General features: G+C 37.8%; 1 protein-coding gene across 1 annotated transcript; it reads left to right on the top strand.

Moving 5' to 3' along the window:
- The first annotated feature begins 1840 nt into the window (after positions 1 to 1840).
- On the top strand, positions 1841 to 4553 carry cited2 (Cbp/p300-interacting transactivator, with Glu/Asp-rich carboxy-terminal domain, 2). The gene is made up of 2 exons (XM_052098941.1): positions 1841 to 2145; positions 2385 to 4553. Exon 2 carries the CDS (start codon positions 2389 to 2391, stop codon positions 3088 to 3090), a length of 702 nt encoding a protein of 233 aa, XP_051954901.1. The 5' UTR covers positions 1841 to 2145; positions 2385 to 2388; the 3' UTR covers positions 3091 to 4553.
- Positions 4554 to 19070: the final 14517 nt, after the last annotated feature.

Here is a 19070-nt window from a genome sequence, read left to right as displayed (position 1 = left end):
GTTATTTATCAAGACTCACGATCATGCTTAGTAGCAATTACATCCAATAATAACATCCAAACATATGTTTCAGTGATAAGATATGCATAAAAAGTGTTCTGTTATAAAAATGTTAAATGCTAATTTTTCCAATGAAGCATTCTTTGCATCTGACAGATGATTGCAGCAGGGGGATAAAGCTTACATCCCTCTAAATTTTTGTTTGTTTAAATGATTTTCAGAGAACAAACACACTGTCAACCATCTCTCAGCAGGAGTACTGGTTTGGACGTGCAGAACGTGGAAATAAGTTGGCAGCAGTGTGTGCAGACATAACAGTCTTATCAAAACTCCTGGGATTTAATTGCTGCTCACTTTTGCTTGATGTGCTCAAGTTTGACTGTGAACAAAACTCAGTGGTCAAACTTAATATTACAGTGTTAATATTACTGTCATGCAAAAATTTTTGAAATCTTTAAATTTTTAATGAATTAATTATATTACTATACTTATATTTCTTAAAAGGGTTTATCAGACCTTTTGAAATATGGACTGGTCAAGCTCAGGCACTTAAATATAAACATAAAATACTTTAGAATTATAACTTTACACAACGGCTAATGAAAATAAAAATATAAAGTTAACCATTGCTCAAAGTATTGAGAATTATATTACATGAGGTTGTCAGCTTGACGTTATAGATTTTTTTAGCCATATTTTTGAATGTTGATATTATCATAATTTAATCAAATTGGATGGAATGTTTAAGAATGAGGGCGTTTTCACACCTGGCTTGTTTGGAGCGTTTGTTTCGGAACCTGGCACGTTTTCTCCCTTGGTTTGGTTCGTTTAGGCATATATGAACACGGTAGTCACGCTCGGATCAGCACCAAAACAATCGGTCTGAGACCACCTGAACGACTGCTGTCCTTTTCTGCATATCGCGCTGCCGTTTTGTTGTCTGTTATGGATAATGCGGCGGCTCATTTTAGCTTATCGCGGCCCATTCTGCACATTTCGGTTCTCCCGATGGCCAGTCCGCCCCTGATCGGCCCCAAAGTGCTTCGGCCCACCGGGAAAATGACCGGTATGCCAGATTACCAGTCCAGCCCTGGTCTAAAGGTCTGAAAATGCCATGAGACAAACCAGCCTAACCCAAAACCAAGAATTTACAATATTATGCAGTATATCATGAAGACACTGGCTTTTCTTAGTTAAATGGATATTACAAAAGACTAACAGAACAGGACCTGACTTACATTGAGGAGAAACGATAAATTTAAATTAAATCAATATTCCCAATTAAGAAAACATATTTTTAAAACAGAAAAACAATGAATAAACATATGGAATGTGTCTCAAAAATTGCTTGTTTATTTAGTGCAGAGCACCCAAGGGAATGGCAAAATCCGCTCAAACCAAAGTAACGAAATTGTTTAGAATTCAATTGTTTGTACACTTTGTGATATAAGAAAAAGAAAAATACGAAAAAAATAGAAAGCAATTTCCATCTTTTAATATTAGGTGTTAGTTAACTAGTTTATCCAATATAGTAATGCATTAATACATATAATAAAGACATAAAATTGTAGGCTTGTAGACATATTGTATATACGTATTGTTATCAATTATATTTTCATGCAATCTGTGTAACATGTGCACTGTAATGTAAAGTGTCACCAACCCTGTTTATCTAAATCAATGTATCCTGTGATACCGTGTGGCTCGACCACGCACACTGGCTTTAAAAAAAAACTGTGAAACATGATGCCGTGTTTTGCTCACTCTCTCCCTGAACAGAAATAGCCGCAGTGAGGTAATGCGTGCAGCGGTGTTGCTCCACGCGCGCGGAAGGCTATTGGTCGCGCGCTTCAAGCTCCACGTTTTGCACGAGCGCAGCTCCAGAATTTTGGATAGTCAAGGTTCTATTTGCTCCGCCCCAGGCTTGGTTGTATATGAGTGCTGACCAAAAAGCGTGAAACAGTTTTTTTTGCGTGATGTTTTGATGCGGAGGTTGGAGTTGAATGCGGTGTGCACTTGGACAGCGTACGGTTTTTATTGACTTGGATTAAGACGGATTGTAAACTCTTTAATCTCTGGGATTGTCGTTTACTTTTGGCTGTTGCAGACTGCGGTGCGAAGCACTCAGCAGATTTAAGCAGAGAGGTAAAGGTGACAAAGTTTTTGCATGTTTTTTAATGTTCATGATTTGCAAACGATACAGTTACACATAGTTTGTTAATTGCAAAGCGCGTGTTTAATTGAGCAGATTGTAATCGTAATTAAACGGTTCCTTCAAACCAAATCCTTCTGCGCACAAAAACTTTAATGATTATGGATTATTGCCGTTATATGCATATGCAAAAGAGTTTAACTGATGTTCGTAATTGCTAACTGTTTTACAGGGGAATGGTAGACCGCATGATGGCAATGAATCATGGACGTTTCCCAGATGCGGTTAATGCTCTTCAGCATCAGCACTCCGCGCGCAGGATGGGAATGGGACAGTTTTCAAACGCGCTTCAACAGCAGCAGCAGCAGCAGCAATATAACGTCATAATGGGAGACCACATGCATTACGCGGGAGGGAATGTTAACGCGAACCACGGAATCCGGCATTCTATCGGCTCTGGGAATAATATGAACGGAGGGCACCCGAATGGCAACTTGCCTGCCCGCTTTAACTCTCAGTTTGTCGGACCTGCTGCTGTGACCAACCAAGGGCAGCAGCTCGCCGCGAGCATGCAGTTGCAGAAGCTCAACACGCCTTACTACGGTCACCACACGCATCCTTCCCATCATCACCATTATATGCATGAACTACACCCCGCTAGTCACCAGTTAAACGGGACAGGGCAACAGTTCCGAGAGAGTAACGCTAAACAGAACACGTCTGGTGTGCCTTTGCCTGGTCACCACATGCCTGCAGCAATACTGCCCCCCAACGTTATCGACACGGATTTTATTGACGAGGAGGTCTTGATGTCACTGGTGATAGAAATGGGCTTGGACCGAATAAAGGAACTGCCAGAGCTGTGGCTGGGACAGAATGAGTTTGATTTTATGACGGACTTTGTCTGCAAGCAACAGCCCAGCCGAGTGAGCTGTTAATCTCACATTTTTTGTTCTCTCCCATTCCTTTGTCGTTTTTTTATGAAATATATATTACTGGTGTTTTGTTTCCTAGATCCATAAATCAGAACCATACACAACATTCATGGAAGTTAACTTTAATCAGCTGTTCCATGCCATTCTGTACAAGAAATCGATTTGTCTTGCATGAGGAGTTTTGAGGGTTCGCAAAGGATTGTATTTGGACACCCAATAGTCATGCTATGCATCACATACTGTAAGCAGTGGCCGGAGGTGAGAAAAGCAAAGAAAGCCCAGAAAATCAAAGACTAACGTTCAGTGTTAGTGTAGCGGAGAATACATACATTAAAAAAAGCCCATCATCTACATGTAGAGACCTCCAGTGATAACAGATGTCAGTAAATGCATATTCTAAATAATGTTGATGGTTATGTGACATGATTGTAGATAATAGTGTGTAATTGTCTCAATCAGCAATGTACTATAAACTTTATTGGCCATATTTACCAGATTCCTGTGCTGCTCAATGAGCTGGTGCTTCAAGTTGTTCTACTCCCCAACCTTTCAACTGAATCTGATACATTTGCTTGTGTGTATATCAGAGCTTAAAACATCTATAGAAGTGATATGAATTTGTGTGTGTGTGTGCATTGGCGGGCTATTCTATATGCTTAATTGAGTACAGTGTATTGAATGGTAACAGATAAAACAAGGGGAAATCTATGAAAGAATCCATTGTAGATATTGTAATCCTGAATGTTATGGTCTGGAATGTTTGCAAAGGAAGGGAATGGGGAAATATCCCAACACAGAAGATTTTCATCTTCATCGGTTTCCAAAATAGATAGACCACTGTGCTTATTATAGAATGCGGTACATGGCAATACTACTGTGTTGAGGCTTTCTAGGAAAGTTTTACAGTATTTTTGTATATTTTTATTAGAAGAAAATGTTAATTTATTATATTTTAATTTGCAAACATGAATAAAGCAGCAGATGCTCAGTACTGAAGTGAATGCGCTGTTCCTTTGGGTGCCGGAATCAATTGGGATGTTCTCATGTCATTATAGAGCGCAACAGTCTTTTTCTGGATGTAAAAATACAATACATTTTCTCCATAGACTAATTGATTTTTAACGATAACTTGTAAATCTTTATAGACAGACCTACTGGGCGCTCAGAAGTTGTTAACTGATTGGATATGTTTCTGTTTAAGCCATCGGTCAGTGTTATTTTATCTTCATTTAAAAAATTGTGTTTAACAGTGGGCTTTCTGGTTAAGAACTACTTTGCCATGATTCTTTGATTGGTAGATCTTTTTCTGCAAGATAATGGGTAAAGTACAGGAAAAAAGCTCATCAGCGATTGCCCACTTCTACTAAGCAATCGAGTTTGTCTTTCTACGCTCTCTCAAAATACTTATATATTTGTATACAGTATATCTGAATATTTTGCATTAAACTTAAGTGTATTGTTTTCATACTTATAATCCACAATTTTAAATCAATGGTTTTATATTTTTCCATTGTTTTGAATTAAATTACATAATTCGCAATGCTTCATGGGATTGCAGTTAATTCCCTCAAATACATTAGTACACAGTAATGTGCCTTTGATGCAAAATCAGACAAAAAGTCCAAGTATGTAATGCTGTGATTCACCTCAGATCTGGTTGGTTTTGGGCTTAGAACTCTTATGAAGGATTTTATGTAACCCTATGAAAATTAATTAATAGGACAAATTCTTCCGGAACCAAAATGACTGAGAATGTGCATGGGCACTGTTGTGCTCTACTAGAATAGAGAGTTGTAGGGCCCTATTTTAAGAGCGCTTACGCTAAGTGCAGCGCTATGCCATTAGTCATAAGCACAAATTCAATGGGCACTACCATGCAGTTTTGTTATTTTTGTACAAGTATGCACTGAGTCTAGGTGCAAGTGGGTTTGGCAAAATCATGAGTGCAATGCACTAATGGGCTGGGTTATGTGCAATTTAATTAGGAGGTTTATCTCCTTGGTTGTATTGGCACGCACTTCACTTCTACCGTTCAATTCATTTATTGAAACGTGAAAGAATTTAACCAAAACTATTTAAACATTAAAAATATACTTTAAACTAAATGAAAATATAATTAAGGTAACAAAATGGTTAAAAAAATAAATAATAATTTATCAAATTCAAACATTTTATCCTCTCCAGCTTTTTCCACTGTTCCGTTTTGCAGTGACATAATAATCACGACAACAGGTGGAAAAATACCATTGCAAATTAGATCATAAATACAAAACCATGACCTATAGATAAGATGGCTATACAGCTCTGATTGTCAGGGACATAATTTTATGTACCATTATGTTTTAAGAGTTTGGACATTAACTTTATTACCACCATCTAGGGGAATCTCCAAACTGCAAATATAGGAACTGAGTTTGGACTTTGGGCTGAAAATAGAGTTGGTATTTAAATTTCATAGCGCAATTACCTATTTCTCTGGAAAATAGCAAATTACATTTTGCTGCACTTCATGAACACACAATACACCCACATATAGTGCAATCACTCCCACACACGCCCACTTGCGCATTGTGCTGGCACGAAAACTGCAGAATTAGCACGTTCACAAAAATTGGATAAGATGCAGCACAAGTTGCTGCGTGTAGCGGTGAGCATTGCACACTCATGAAAAAAGAGCCCCTAATATTATCAGCAGAATACAATATATTTTGTTACATCATACATTTCATACAATTTTAATTTCCTGGCCTGGACAAGTCATGGAAATAAGTACAATCCTAAAAAGTCAAGGAAATTTGTATAGTGGGGGAAGTAATAGAAAAGTGCTGTTGGTTAAAGTAAAGAAGAAATACATTTCAACCTTTTTATTTGAATGTAGCCTAAAAAATATGGATCTGCATATATACGCGTGAGTTAACAGAGAGCAAACAGAGTTTACATTTTCAAGGAGGAAGAAGTGGTCTAATTATATGTTTTCTATATGGTCTTGGTGCTAGTAACAGGGCTCCGACAGTCAGGGATATCCTGGAAATATAATACAATTTTAATTTACATATACATTTCTCTAGTTCTCTAGCTATCACAAATGACTTGGAAAATAATGGAAAGATGCTGATAGTCAAAATCAAGAAGAAATAAATGTTACATTTTATATTGAATGTAGCCAAGAATATATTTGTAGGCCTCTAAATTAAGTTATCTGACACTTTGGGTGGCATGCTCTGAGCACTTATTCTTCTAGGGGGAAAAAAAGAACATTAAATAAAGCTTGCTGTAGATGTACATTTAAATGCAGACCAAGTTCTGAGTAAAGTGTCCAGTTTCACTGCATGAATAATTATCATGTAAATAGGTAGCATTCAGCTGAGTTTGTCCTGCAGTGAAATTGAAGCTTCGGGGGCTGACAGAGTCTTCAGCTTACTAGTGCCAAGCACATTCTAAAAATTGTCAAGGGTTGATAGTGAAGACTCAGATACATGCCTAAGCATTGGCATAATTTTGAATTCAAGTCATACAAAAGTGAGAAATAAGAGTAAGAGCTCATCCTCATTCCTTCGAGAAAAGAACTGTATTTAAAAATGATTTCAAACATTCTTTCCAAGTTGTGTGTAATGCAAATATGATTATGAAATAAGAGTAAGAGTTCATCCTCATTCCTTCCAGAATATAAATTTGTTTAAAAATTATATCAAATGTTCTTTCGAAGTTATGTGTAATGCAAATATGATTATGCTAATGGTGATGAAATTCAATGTGCGTCAACCTCTCAGTAACATTGCCAGAACACATTAAGTGCTGATGTAATAAGTGTAATAAGGAATCTGAGTATGTTTAATCATGTCTCAAAATGGTCTAATTTATGAATTAAACTGTGCTGCATCGGGGAGTTTCTGTTATTACAATCCTTTAGAATGAGCTGGTTGGAGTCCAAATGATCCCTGATGTACAAGAAATCTTTCATTAACTGTTATCTCAGTATTCACACCCATCTCCTACTCATCATAAAATCCATAGAACATAAAAATGTTAACCTCAATCTCAAATAGTGTTGTTCTGTTAGGGATTGTAGTTGGGATACTTTTATTTATTCTTAAAGCTCAAGTGTGTTATTTTTTTATGTTAAAATAGTTTCCACTATGCCAGCTTATATGCAAAGTTTGTTAGCAGGTCATTTGTAGTTTGATTTCCCTAAAAATGTAAACACTGTGGCTCTTTTGCACAATCGAAACACTGCTCTGTTTGTTTGAGCATCCTGACCAGTCCAACACTGCAACCTTTTCTCAACCAATAGGCTGAATTTGGGGCGGGGCTATCTGTTTGTCCAACCAATGGAACACAAGGGGCATGTTCAAGAAAACATTGGGAAAACAATAATTATTTCTGCAATTTCGTTTGGTGACACTGGTGGCACAGAAATTATACACTTAAAAGGGATAGTACACCCAAAAATCTAAATTCTCTCTCTAAATTTACTCACCCTTCTGGCATCCCAGATGTGTATGACTTGCTGTCTTCTGCAGAACACAAATTAAGATTTTTAGAAGAACATTTCAGCTCTGTTGGTCCTCACAATGCAAGTGAATACGTGCCAAAATTTTGCAGCTCCAAAATCCATAAAGATGCCGCAGAGTATGGCTGCTGCGCTGCGAGCTCCAACCCAATATTGCAGTTTTATGTTTGTTTTGTCTGCAATTGTTGTGTTATTCATCTGGGAGGTGGTCTACCTTATTGTCTATGATAGACAAACACTTTTGGACATTGGTTATTCAATAGCACACAGAAAACCACACTTTAAAAACCTCAATGCCAACCTGCTGTTTGCAAACACGACTGCGGAGCCCTTTGTCTGGGCAGCCCGGCCGTGGAAACGTAGCCATAAAAAGGGAAGGAGATCCGGTGTTTTCGTCAGACTAAGACGAGCCCCAGCTACCCGCTACCCAGCATTCTACTGGAAAATGTTCAGTGTCTGGACAACAAGCTCTGTGAGCTGAGAGCGAGGATCTCTTTCCAACAAGAGACGAGGGATTGCTGCATTATCTGCCTTAAACAAACTTGGATGTCTGCGGAGATTCCAGACTCAGCCATTGAACCCGTGGGGTTCTCAGTGCACCCAGTGGACAGAGTGAAAGACCTCTCAGGTAAAAGCAGAGGTGGTGGTGTATGTTTTATGATCATGAAATCCTTGTGTGATCAGAGGAACGTACATTCTATCAAGTCTTTCTGCTCTCCTGATCTGGAGTTTCTCATGCTTCTGTGTCGACCATTCTGGCTACCGAGGAAATTCACAGCAGTCATAATCACAGCTGTGTACATCCTCCCACAGACCGGGCACTTAAGGAACTGTATCAGAGTATAAGCAAGCACCCTGAGGCCGCGTTCCTTGTGACCAGGAACTTTAACAAAGCCAACTTCAAGTCAGTAGCACTGAAATACTACCAACACATCAGTTGAAACACACGAGGGACCGGGTTTTGGACCATTGCTACTCTCCCTTCCGGGATGGCAACAAATTCCTCCCCTGCCCACCATTTGGCAAATTGGACCACTCTTCCATTCTCCTTCTGCCCACTTACAGGCAGAAATTGAAACAGGAAGCACCCGCCCTCAGAACAATCCAGTGCTGGTCAGACCAATCAGATACTATGCTACAGGACTGTTTTGATCACGTGGACTGGGAGATGTTCCGGTCTACCTCTGATGACGACATCAAGGTCTACACTGATATCATAACATGTTTCATCAGGAAGTGCATAGATGATGTAGTGCCGACCAAAACAATACGTATCTACCCTTAACCAGAAACCATGGATTAATAGCAATGTTCGTATGGCACTTACGAGGAGCATAAACAAGCCAGATATGTCCTCTGCAAATCTATCAGAGCAGCCAAATGCCAGTACATGGACAAGACTGTAGGACTGTTCAACACCAACTCTAGAAGGATGTGGCAGGGAATTGTTATCATCATGGACTTCAAAGGGAATAAAAACTCCGCCATGAACACCGCTGCCTCTCTCCCAGGTGTGATTAATAATTTTTATGCTTGTTTCGAGGGATACAACACCGCCCTCGAGGAGAGAGCTCCCGTGGCTGAAGCTACAGAGGTTAGTTCACTCTCCGTCTCTGTAGCGGACATAACCCGATCCTTCCGACGGGTGAATATACGTAAAGCAGTGGGTCCAGGTGGCATTCTGGGCTGCGTCATCAGAGCATGAGTGACCAAATGGCTGGTGTTTTTACAAGTAAGTGAGGATGAGAGCAGGCTTCACTCAGTGTATATAATGAATTTTAAGAGTGCTGGCCTAAAAGATAACATATAAAATGGAAAAAGTGGCCGCAATATGCATATATTGTTTATTTTGAACAGACGCGTCTGTGCAAAATAAACAATATATGCATAGTGCGCCACTGGTGTTTTTACAGACATTACAACCTTTCCCTCTCCTTGTCTGTGGTTCCCACATGCTTTAAAACATCCATCATTGTGCCTGTACCGAAGCAACTCAAAATCACTTGCTTCAATGAATGGCGTCCTGTTGCTCTGACCCCCATCATCAGCAAATGCTTTGAGAGGCTAATCAGAGATTCATCTGCTCTGTGCTGCCTGCCTTGCTGGAGTCACTGCAGTTTGCTTACTGCAACAACTGCTCCACTGATGATGCCATTGCATCTACACTACACACTGCTCTCTCCCACCTGGAAAAAAGGACACTGTTTGAATGCTGTTTGTAGACTACAGCTCAGCATTCAACACCATAGTGCCCTCCAAGCTTGACGTGAAACTCCGAGCTCTGGGCTTAAACTGCTTGTTGTGCAGCTGGATCCTGGGCTTCCTGTCAAGCAGACGCCAGGTGGTTAGAATGGGCAGCAACATCTCCTCATCACTGACCCTCAACACTCGAGCCCTGCAGGGCCGTGTTCTCACAACACTCCTGTATTCTCTGTACACATATGACTGTGTGGCAACACATCCTCACATGGTTCTACACCAGCATTGTAGAGAGCATCCTGACTGGCTGCATCACTGCCTGGTACGGCAACAGCACTGCCCTCCACCGCAAAGGGTGGTGCGAACTGCCAGACACATCATTGGAAGTGAGTTTTCCTCCCACCAGGACATCTATACCAAGCGGTGTTTGAAAAAAGCTCAGAGGATCATCGGAGACTCCAGCCACCCAAGCCATGGGCTGCTCTCACTGCTACCATCAGGCAGGCGATATCGCAGCATCAGGACCCGCACCAGCCGAATTCATGACAGTTTCTATCCCCAAGCATTCAGAACTTTTACAGTGTGTATTTTGTGTATACTGTATATTGTATATTATTAGCTGTATATTATATATTGTGTTGTGTAACAAGATGTGTAAACTGTGTTATGTGTAAATCAGATGTTTATTGTAATTGTCATGCTATGTTGCTTGGAACTGCACCCAAGACTTTCTACCACTGTTGCACTTGTGTATATGGTTGTGACAATAAAGGGATTTGATTTTGATTTGAAAAGTAATCCATATGACTCCAATGGTTAAATCCATATCTTTAGACATGATATGATAGGTGTGGGTGAGAAAATGACCAATACTTAAGTTATTTTAATCATAAAATCTCCTCCCTGCCCAGTAGGGGGCGATATGCATAAAGAATGTGAATCACCAAAAACACAAACTATGAGAATGTGAAAGTAAATTGGAGATTGACAGGGAGAAGAATTTATAATAAACATGGACTTAAATATTGATCTGCTCCATATTGTATCATATTGCTTCATAAGATATGGATTTAAACACCAGTCGTCTGGAGTACTTTTATGTTGTGGATTTTGGAGCTACAGAGCTGAGGAATGCCTCTAAAAATCTCTGTTTGTGTTCAGCAGATGAGAAAAAGTCATACACATCTAGGATGGCATAAGGGTGAGTAAATGATGAGATCATTTTCATTTTGGGGGGAACAAACCCTTTAAGCTTTAAAACTACAATTTAGAAATTAAGCTGTGTCTTAATATGTAACCTGAAGGTTTGAAAAAAAAAAAAACACTTTGGATATAATAATACACCAGTCGTGTTGCTTATTGAAGTATAGTGATGTTGATACATTTTTTACTCAAATTATGCCACTTTTGAGTAAAATGTTTCTTGGCTTCCCTTTTTGAACTTTTGACTTATAGTGGATGTTTCAGTAATGCCATTTTTAATAGCAAATGTCAAAAGGAGATCCACAACCTCCTGCTTCTTGGCTAAATGTAAAGTGAACCCTTAGGTAAAAAGCCTGGGACTGTGGAGTTAAACTGTGTGTGCCTGACACCTTTCCAAGTTCTCAAGTTTCTTAATTCATTTGTTCCTGCAAAGGCAATTATTCATGGCACTATTATGTATCCATTACAGCAAGTTTATTTGAAAATAATTTTAAATGCAGCTTATAGCAATAATTGAGACTAATAAAAAGGAAATGTCAAAAGACTCCCCAAAGAGTTTTTTGGGAGAATATGCAGGAACACACTCACACTTCCTCAAGGTCTGTTACCCTTCAGTTTTTTGGCAGAGTTTCAAATTCTGCCACTTCATTCTAAATGAAGTAAAAAAGAGATATACCAGTGGAAGTGGAGGGTAATTAAAATAATCTTATTTGTGACAAGGCAAATTACATTTACAGATAAGTAATTTACAGAGTGGTAATTACAGGAACATGTAGGCATCGGTACAGAGAAAGGAGTAATGCCAAGCACTCTAGTTAAAATCTGTCTTCAATAAGAAATCAATTATTGAGGAATTAATTTGACTGTGCCAAAAACACTTTGTTCATAATTTATATGAATAATTGCATTCAATCAGTGATCCAGAGCATACATATTAAAACTATTGTATACATATTTCACACTGATGGAGAGAAGTAATAGCACAGCCCTTACCACAGTGAATGGTGACTGAAGTGAACTTTCTGCCTAACATCTCCTTTTTTCTTCCACGTAAGATAGTACAACTTTACGTAACACAGCAACAGTTCTTATTTCATTCATGAAATAAGAATGAACTGAGCTGGACATGACTTACTGAGTTGGACAAGACACAGTAAGATTCATTCAGTAACTGCTCTGACTGATGTGTAACTATTTTTGATTCACTAAAAAGAGTCAGTTCATAAGAGTCATTTCTTCGAGAATATGACTACACTGATAATGTTGTGCCGTAAGTTGTTCACTCTAAATTCAAAATAACTTTTTCATTATAGTATTTAGTTCAGGAATTGGAATACACTGGTCGCACTCTATGTTTCTGATTTACTTAAAAAGAACTGACTCATTGGATTTGTTTGTTCAAGAATCAGACTGCACTGGTCATGATTTTGTGCACTGTGGATTTAAAGCGTATAAGTGTAATTAGTTCATGAATCAGAGTCATTTGTTTGTATATCTGTCTACACTGATTGCGCTGTATGTTGTGTGCTGCAAATTCAAAAGAATGTGCTCAGAAGAGTTATTCATTCAGGAATCGGACTGCACTGTTCACACAGTATGTTGCACACTGTTGATTCAAAAGAACTGGTCCGTAAGTGTAATATGTTCGGGAATTGGACTACACTCAAATATTATGTGTTTACTTCACTAAAAATAATCAGCTCTTTAGAGTGATTTGTTCAAAAATCAGTCTACACTGGTTGTGCTGTATGTTTTTTATTCTCAAAAAAGAACAGACGTGTTGTGGTCATTTGTTCAAGAAACAGACTCCACCGGTTGTGCTGTATGTTGCATGCTGTTGGTTAAAAAATAACCAGCTCATTAGAGTAATTCATTCAGGAATCGGATTACACTGCTCACGCTGTGTGTTTCACACTGCAGAGTTGACTTTACTGAGGGATATCCATTATAGTAATCTGTCCATGGAGGTTCTGCCCTGCTGATTAGAGGTTAGTTTTAAAACAGCATGTTTTTTCAGCTTAATGCACTACAGATGCTGTCATTCCATTGCATGAAAGACACTTACATAGGACCTGTCAACATATCCATTATCATGACATGGTACTATGAATCAGTATGTGATCACACAATTCTAGGGGCTAAAGAGGTATTTTTTCATTTAACAAGGCTTTAAAGCCATAAGCTGCATTTCCTCCTCAAAGATTGTACCTTTGTTTGCATTGAGAAAGATAATCACTCATGTTGGAGAGAAATACCAGTACTTGCAAGGCAGTAAAAAGAATGGTCACAATTTTGGGGAAAATATGGTGACCACAAATATCTGCATACAGGTTTGGAAATAAGGGTAAATAAATACAGAGCAACAGCGATTTCTCCGAGTAGGCAACAGAGGCGGTGCCTCCTCAAAAATTCGGGTGAGCAAAATAAACAACTCTGCCTATATATAACAAATAAAATATTGTAAAATGTGAGCTCAAATAATGTGCATAGCAGTTATCTTTCTAAAGTCTTTCTGTCAAACAGCAACACCCCAGTAGATACAATTTCAGAGGGCGGCTGCATCTCTTACACCTTCCTTCAGCTCATTTCAATAACACTGAGCAGTGAGCACCTATAGCGTGGAGTAAATGTGAGTGGGGATGTGTGTGGGGAGGGTGCTCTGATTAGCATTTTCCCTGACAATATTGTAGCAATCCCGTATTTTTTTCACCTGTTTATAATCAGGACTAGTGTGCCCGATTTACAAATAAATTACTCATTTGATTCGATTCCTTCAAAGAATAAGTAAAAAAGTTTAGCAAAATGGTCTGAATCATTCAGATAGCTCACTGGATCGTTTGAAGTGTTTCTCACTCTGTAAAACAGAAATTCAATAAATAGAACAGAAAACAATGAAGTGGAATATTTACTGTCATGATACACAGAGCAAATGAGGAGCTAAACTTAAGTGTTGAAACTTTATTAAGCACACTCACTCCAACTGCATGTCTCACAACAACTCTCTCTGTAATGATAGAGCAGCCCATTTAACCTAGCAACCCCGGACCTTGCTTTGTAACAACCAGTGCCCCTACCAAGTGAGCCTGCAAAGTGGGGATTGGTGTGGGGGGGATTAATAGGGTTCAAAGCAGTGCTACTATGAATGCAAACATTAATACAGTGAAAAAGACACTCTATTAGCGTAACATACATATATATATAAATAAATACAAATTTCCAACATTCTTTTGAATGTCGATGTACTGAAATAAAATATTTGATGCCATGAGTGTACCTTCATTTACTATTAATATTATTTTGAATGGCCATGGAAAATGAAGCAATGCGATAACAAATTTACCAGTTCGCAAAAAGTTGTCCGTTATTTTACCTGATGAACTTTCACCTTTTGCTGACCCTTTATGCTTCACAGAGCTAATGTTTGCTTTTAAATCACTTGCAACTTTATTAGCAACTGACACATAAGTGCAAGATTTACACGTCATACATTCTGCTTCTCACTGATCTCGACCTGGATGAAAGCATGGGAATTTTTTGTGCAAATCTTCTGTAAATTTGCACTTTCGTTTGGGCATTGTTTCCACTCAGCTGTCATTTGCTGCTACTATCAAACAACTGTTTGATGCCGAACACAACAGTACTTCACGCGTTCACGGAGAGATTGACAGGCAGAAAATTGGCCAATAGTTGCTGTAAGCCTCTTACAGAAGTGAATGTGTATGTGAATGGGTGAATGAGATGCAGTGTAAAGCACTTTGAATATCGCTAAGGTTAAAAAGGCGCTATATAAGTGCAGACCATATTTAATACCATATATACTTATAATTAAAAATGAATATAAAAGTTGATATTCTTGCAGTGATTTGGTCACGGTGAAGGTCGGGGAGTTGAGAAAAAGGTTTGATCTAGGTAAAATTAACCATGGTTTTGCTAAAGTAATATGGTAGTGACCATGTTTTTTTGCAGAAGCCATAGTTTTAATGCAATTAACCATGGATTTACTACAGTACTATGGGGTTAATATAGTAACAATGTTATATTTTGTGGTTACTATAATTTTTGTAAAGGAATGTTAGGTTTAGGGGTAGGGGTTGGTGTAGGTTGTCTCCAGTGATCCCCCTATACTGTATGTTAGTATATACGTGATTAAGAATGCAAATAGCATCTTACACTATTTGCACTTTGAGCAAAAATTATGCTTTTGGTTGCTATTTGCCCTTAATGTAAAAAGAATATGTAGCAAATATATATATTTGCACTTAGTGAGAATAGACTCTGCTAAATAAATAATAATGATAAGAAAGTGAAAAGGGTGAAAAAAATTGTTTTTTTATTATAGGTGAAATAGCTGAGAGTAATACTGTGCTTAAATGATGCATAAGTGAGAATGTGAGGAAAATGTTAATGACATGCCAGCTGGAAATGTGGTCTTGTCCCACACTGATCTGGCTTCTTTACATTAGCAGATTCCTTTGCTTTTAGAGGACTGGCAGTGGGTGCAAATTGCATTAAAGTCAACACAGAGGGTTGTTGACTGTAATAATTGCCTTCACTGTGGGAAAAGGTTGTGAGAAGTATTGTTCCCGTCCCTTACTGTTAGTTGTAAACCCCCCTGGACTTTCCAATCTCTGTTACTGTGAATGCAGACACCACCTCCAGCTGTACCCTCTGCTGCATGGCAAGGAGATACAAACAAGTCAGTGACATACAATGTCAGGAGAGCTAGTGGAGTGTGTCTGTTACCTTGCATATATATTGACACATCTTCCCGTCAAGTTCTGCTCCTTTCCTACACCGTGAATAAAACACGAGTTGAAATACCTGATAACAAATACCTGTACATTTTCACATTCCAAGGAGAGATCGCTGTTCTGCTTCCTTTTTTATAAGGCAACTTGAAATGGTTACTCACTCACATGGTACAAGATACATTTACATTATCATCCAATGATAACTTTGGTACTCAAATACACATGATGCCCTTTTATTTGTTTCAGCATTTTTACATCATGCAATGTCTAAATGGGGAACTCTGAATCTATAGTTTAAAGCAGGGAATGTCAAGCGATTTAGAAAGATAAATAAGACAAATTACTCTTAACCATCTCATTTGAAATTTTCTACCGTCTGCAATCAATGTTAACAACACAGTCTGCAATAACACAGCATTTCAGAATCCAGCTTGCCTCGTTATCAACCATTAAATACAATGTGTGACAGAGTCTATTAGATGCAGGATATATGGCCATTGCTGTCTATATGGAACACAGTCCAAGGATCAGAGTGCTTTTGACAGCACCTGGAGAGAGAGGAGAGCGAGGCATGGTCAAATCTGCAGCTCATTATGAGAAGCTCTCAAGCCAAAAATAAATAAACTGCAGCAAGATTTGGTATTCTGTTGTGACCTTGGTAAAAGAGCCTTATTGCTTAGTTATTATTTTTAGGGAAGCTACTTTGAATCTCTAGTTTAGTTAAGCTAAACTTAATCAATTTAAAGCAGTTAAAGTACAGGCAAGCTACTATTCTGAAAAAAAATAGTCTGCTTCACTACAAGCTAATAACAAAAAGTAGCTAACTACATTGAGTGTATGAAGGGGGCAATATATAAGGGATAATGTACAGTCAGTGGTTGTTATCACATAATAAACCCAGGGAGATCAGGTCTTGTATCACCCTCAGTACCGCTGCTCCCTATATGCATATTAAGCAGTCTGCCTAGGGAACCAACTCCCTAGGGGGGTACCAGAGACACCACCGCTGCCCTTACTCGATTTTATATGTTATTCAAGGACCCTGTAGCAGTCGCGGAACACAGACAATCACCTTGTGCTCGCACATTCGCACCATGCCTCGCAACTCCTACCAGCTGAAATCAACCTCCAGAGTTCTGTTGATGTTTACTTTTAAAAAATGGCCGTCTGAGCCTATTACATGAATACTTGCCAAATAAATAAATAAATAAATTCACATGACACATTGATTTGAGTTAAAATTATTTTATTAGCTTGTGGTGATCGCACAGTGAACTGAGAAGTAGGAGAGACAGCTCGCAGTACCCAGATACGTCCGATACATCTTAATCCTCGGATGTGCGGTTGTTACAAAGCAATATCTGACCATTGGTTGGTCAGAATCAAGTATTCCGAAGATTAATCAGATAATTATTTTTCTAGATACAAAAACAACAACTGAGAATTAACAATCTCAGTTAGGGTGACTCTATTAAACTTGAACATGTACAGTACATTTACTGGAAATACAACTAATAAATAAATACACCCTAATTTGTATAACTAACTTAAAAACAGTAATGAACAGCAGCATTAAACGTAATATTTCCCTATAAAAGAAGGCCAATGCGTAGGAGTCAGTGCAGGAACTTGAATCTGTAAATAACGATTTAACAGATTATTTACATGAACGGTTTAAAAGAACCAAGTCACTTGAATGAACCTGACTTTGTAAAACTCTATAGGTAGTGTATTGTTGTGCTACACCGCAAATTTTATCTACTTTTTTTATTTACCTGTTAAATTTATTCAAATTAGCGAATAAATAAGACAATGTTTACATGATGATTGCATTGTAAAGATGACAAAAAATCATAAATAATATTTACTTATAAGCTAGATCATGAATTTGTACAGGTTTGAATTGAGTACAAATGTAGAATTTACTTAATATTTTCATGTTCGTGCCTTAAAGGATTAGTACACTATTTTTGTCTCATTATTTACTCACCATCATGCCATCCCAGATGTGTATGACTTTCTTCTGCTGAACACAAAAGAAGATTTTTTAAAGAATATTTCAGCTCTGTAGGTCCATACAATGAAAGTAAATGGGTACCAAAATTCTTGAAGCTCCAAAAATTACATGCTGCCATCATAAAAGCAATCCATACGACTCAAGTGGATTAAATAATGTCTTCTGAAGCTTAACGATATGTGTAAGAAAACGATCAATATTTAAAACTTTCCTTTATGACATACAGTATAATATGTCTGATATATTAACAAGGATTCATTAACATAGAGAATGTGCCACAAAATGGAATAAATTAGCAATTATATGTACTGTATACTAATTCTATCACTCATTCGTACATAATTATCTGTGCTTATAACTGCACTGGTCAAGTCTCTGCCAACCATTAACACATGGGCCAAATTGTGCACAGTAAATCAAGGTTAAAGAGACATTTATCAATACACCCGAGCAAGAGGACATAAAATGATTTTACCCAGTGTCTCTGCTCAAAGAACAAGGACATTACAATCATTAATTGAGATGCAGGCACTGAGAGAAATAATTAAGCTTGGAGCCAAAGTCAGAATCACTTTTATCTGGTGATTAAAGAGATTCACTAATAAAAGCCAAATAGGATGAGGATTATCAGAGAGACTTCCCATAGTAAGGATTTATGTCCACCTTTTGAGTTCCATCCACCCAGAACACTTTTAGGTTGGAAAATATATAACCAAGAGGCATTTATTTCAATTGAAGTTGCACAAGTACACTTTTCAAGGTCAAGGGAAACATTTCACAAAATAAGAAATTTCTTTAGATTTTAATGATGAAACAATAGATACCCCGCATGACATAAAATTATTAAAAGTCCTGCAGCATTACATGCTAAAACTATTTAAACTGTACTCTGCTAATTCTGCAGTCTTTACATGACATATTAAGAGACATTCATTTGTCACACTGCAGGACCAATTAAACTAGTAAAGGCCAAAAAGTTAACCAAAAAATAAGTAAAATAATAAATAAATATTAAGATTTTACCAAAAACTATTTTGCAGGTTCTTGCACACAGTTCTTCAAAGTAAATTAAATTAAATAGTCTACACAACTTCATGAATAATATTAAATAAAGTAAGTGAGTAAATAGAACTGAAACATTTAAGTTTGTCATGTTTTCAAGTCTTTTATTTTGAAATTAGTTAACTTCCTTTTCTAGTCATGTGATAATCTTGTTTCCCTCTTGTTCATATGCCTTGTTCTCACTGGTTTATAGTCGTGTTATCTTGTTATTAGTTTAGTCTTGTTATTGGTTCATGTTTCA

Source organism: Xyrauchen texanus, chromosome 30 (assembly GCF_025860055.1).
Source record: "Xyrauchen texanus isolate HMW12.3.18 chromosome 30, RBS_HiC_50CHRs, whole genome shotgun sequence".
In the NCBI taxonomy this organism is placed as follows: Eukaryota; Metazoa; Chordata; class Actinopteri; order Cypriniformes; family Catostomidae; genus Xyrauchen; species Xyrauchen texanus.
This window is presented reverse-complemented; position numbering and strand designations above follow the sequence as displayed.

Bases quoted from the DNA above. Each gene is read 5' to 3' on its own strand.
- cited2 (XM_052098941.1), top strand. From the start codon at position 2,389: ATGGTAGACCGCATGATGGCAATGAATCATGGACGTTTCCCAGATGCG.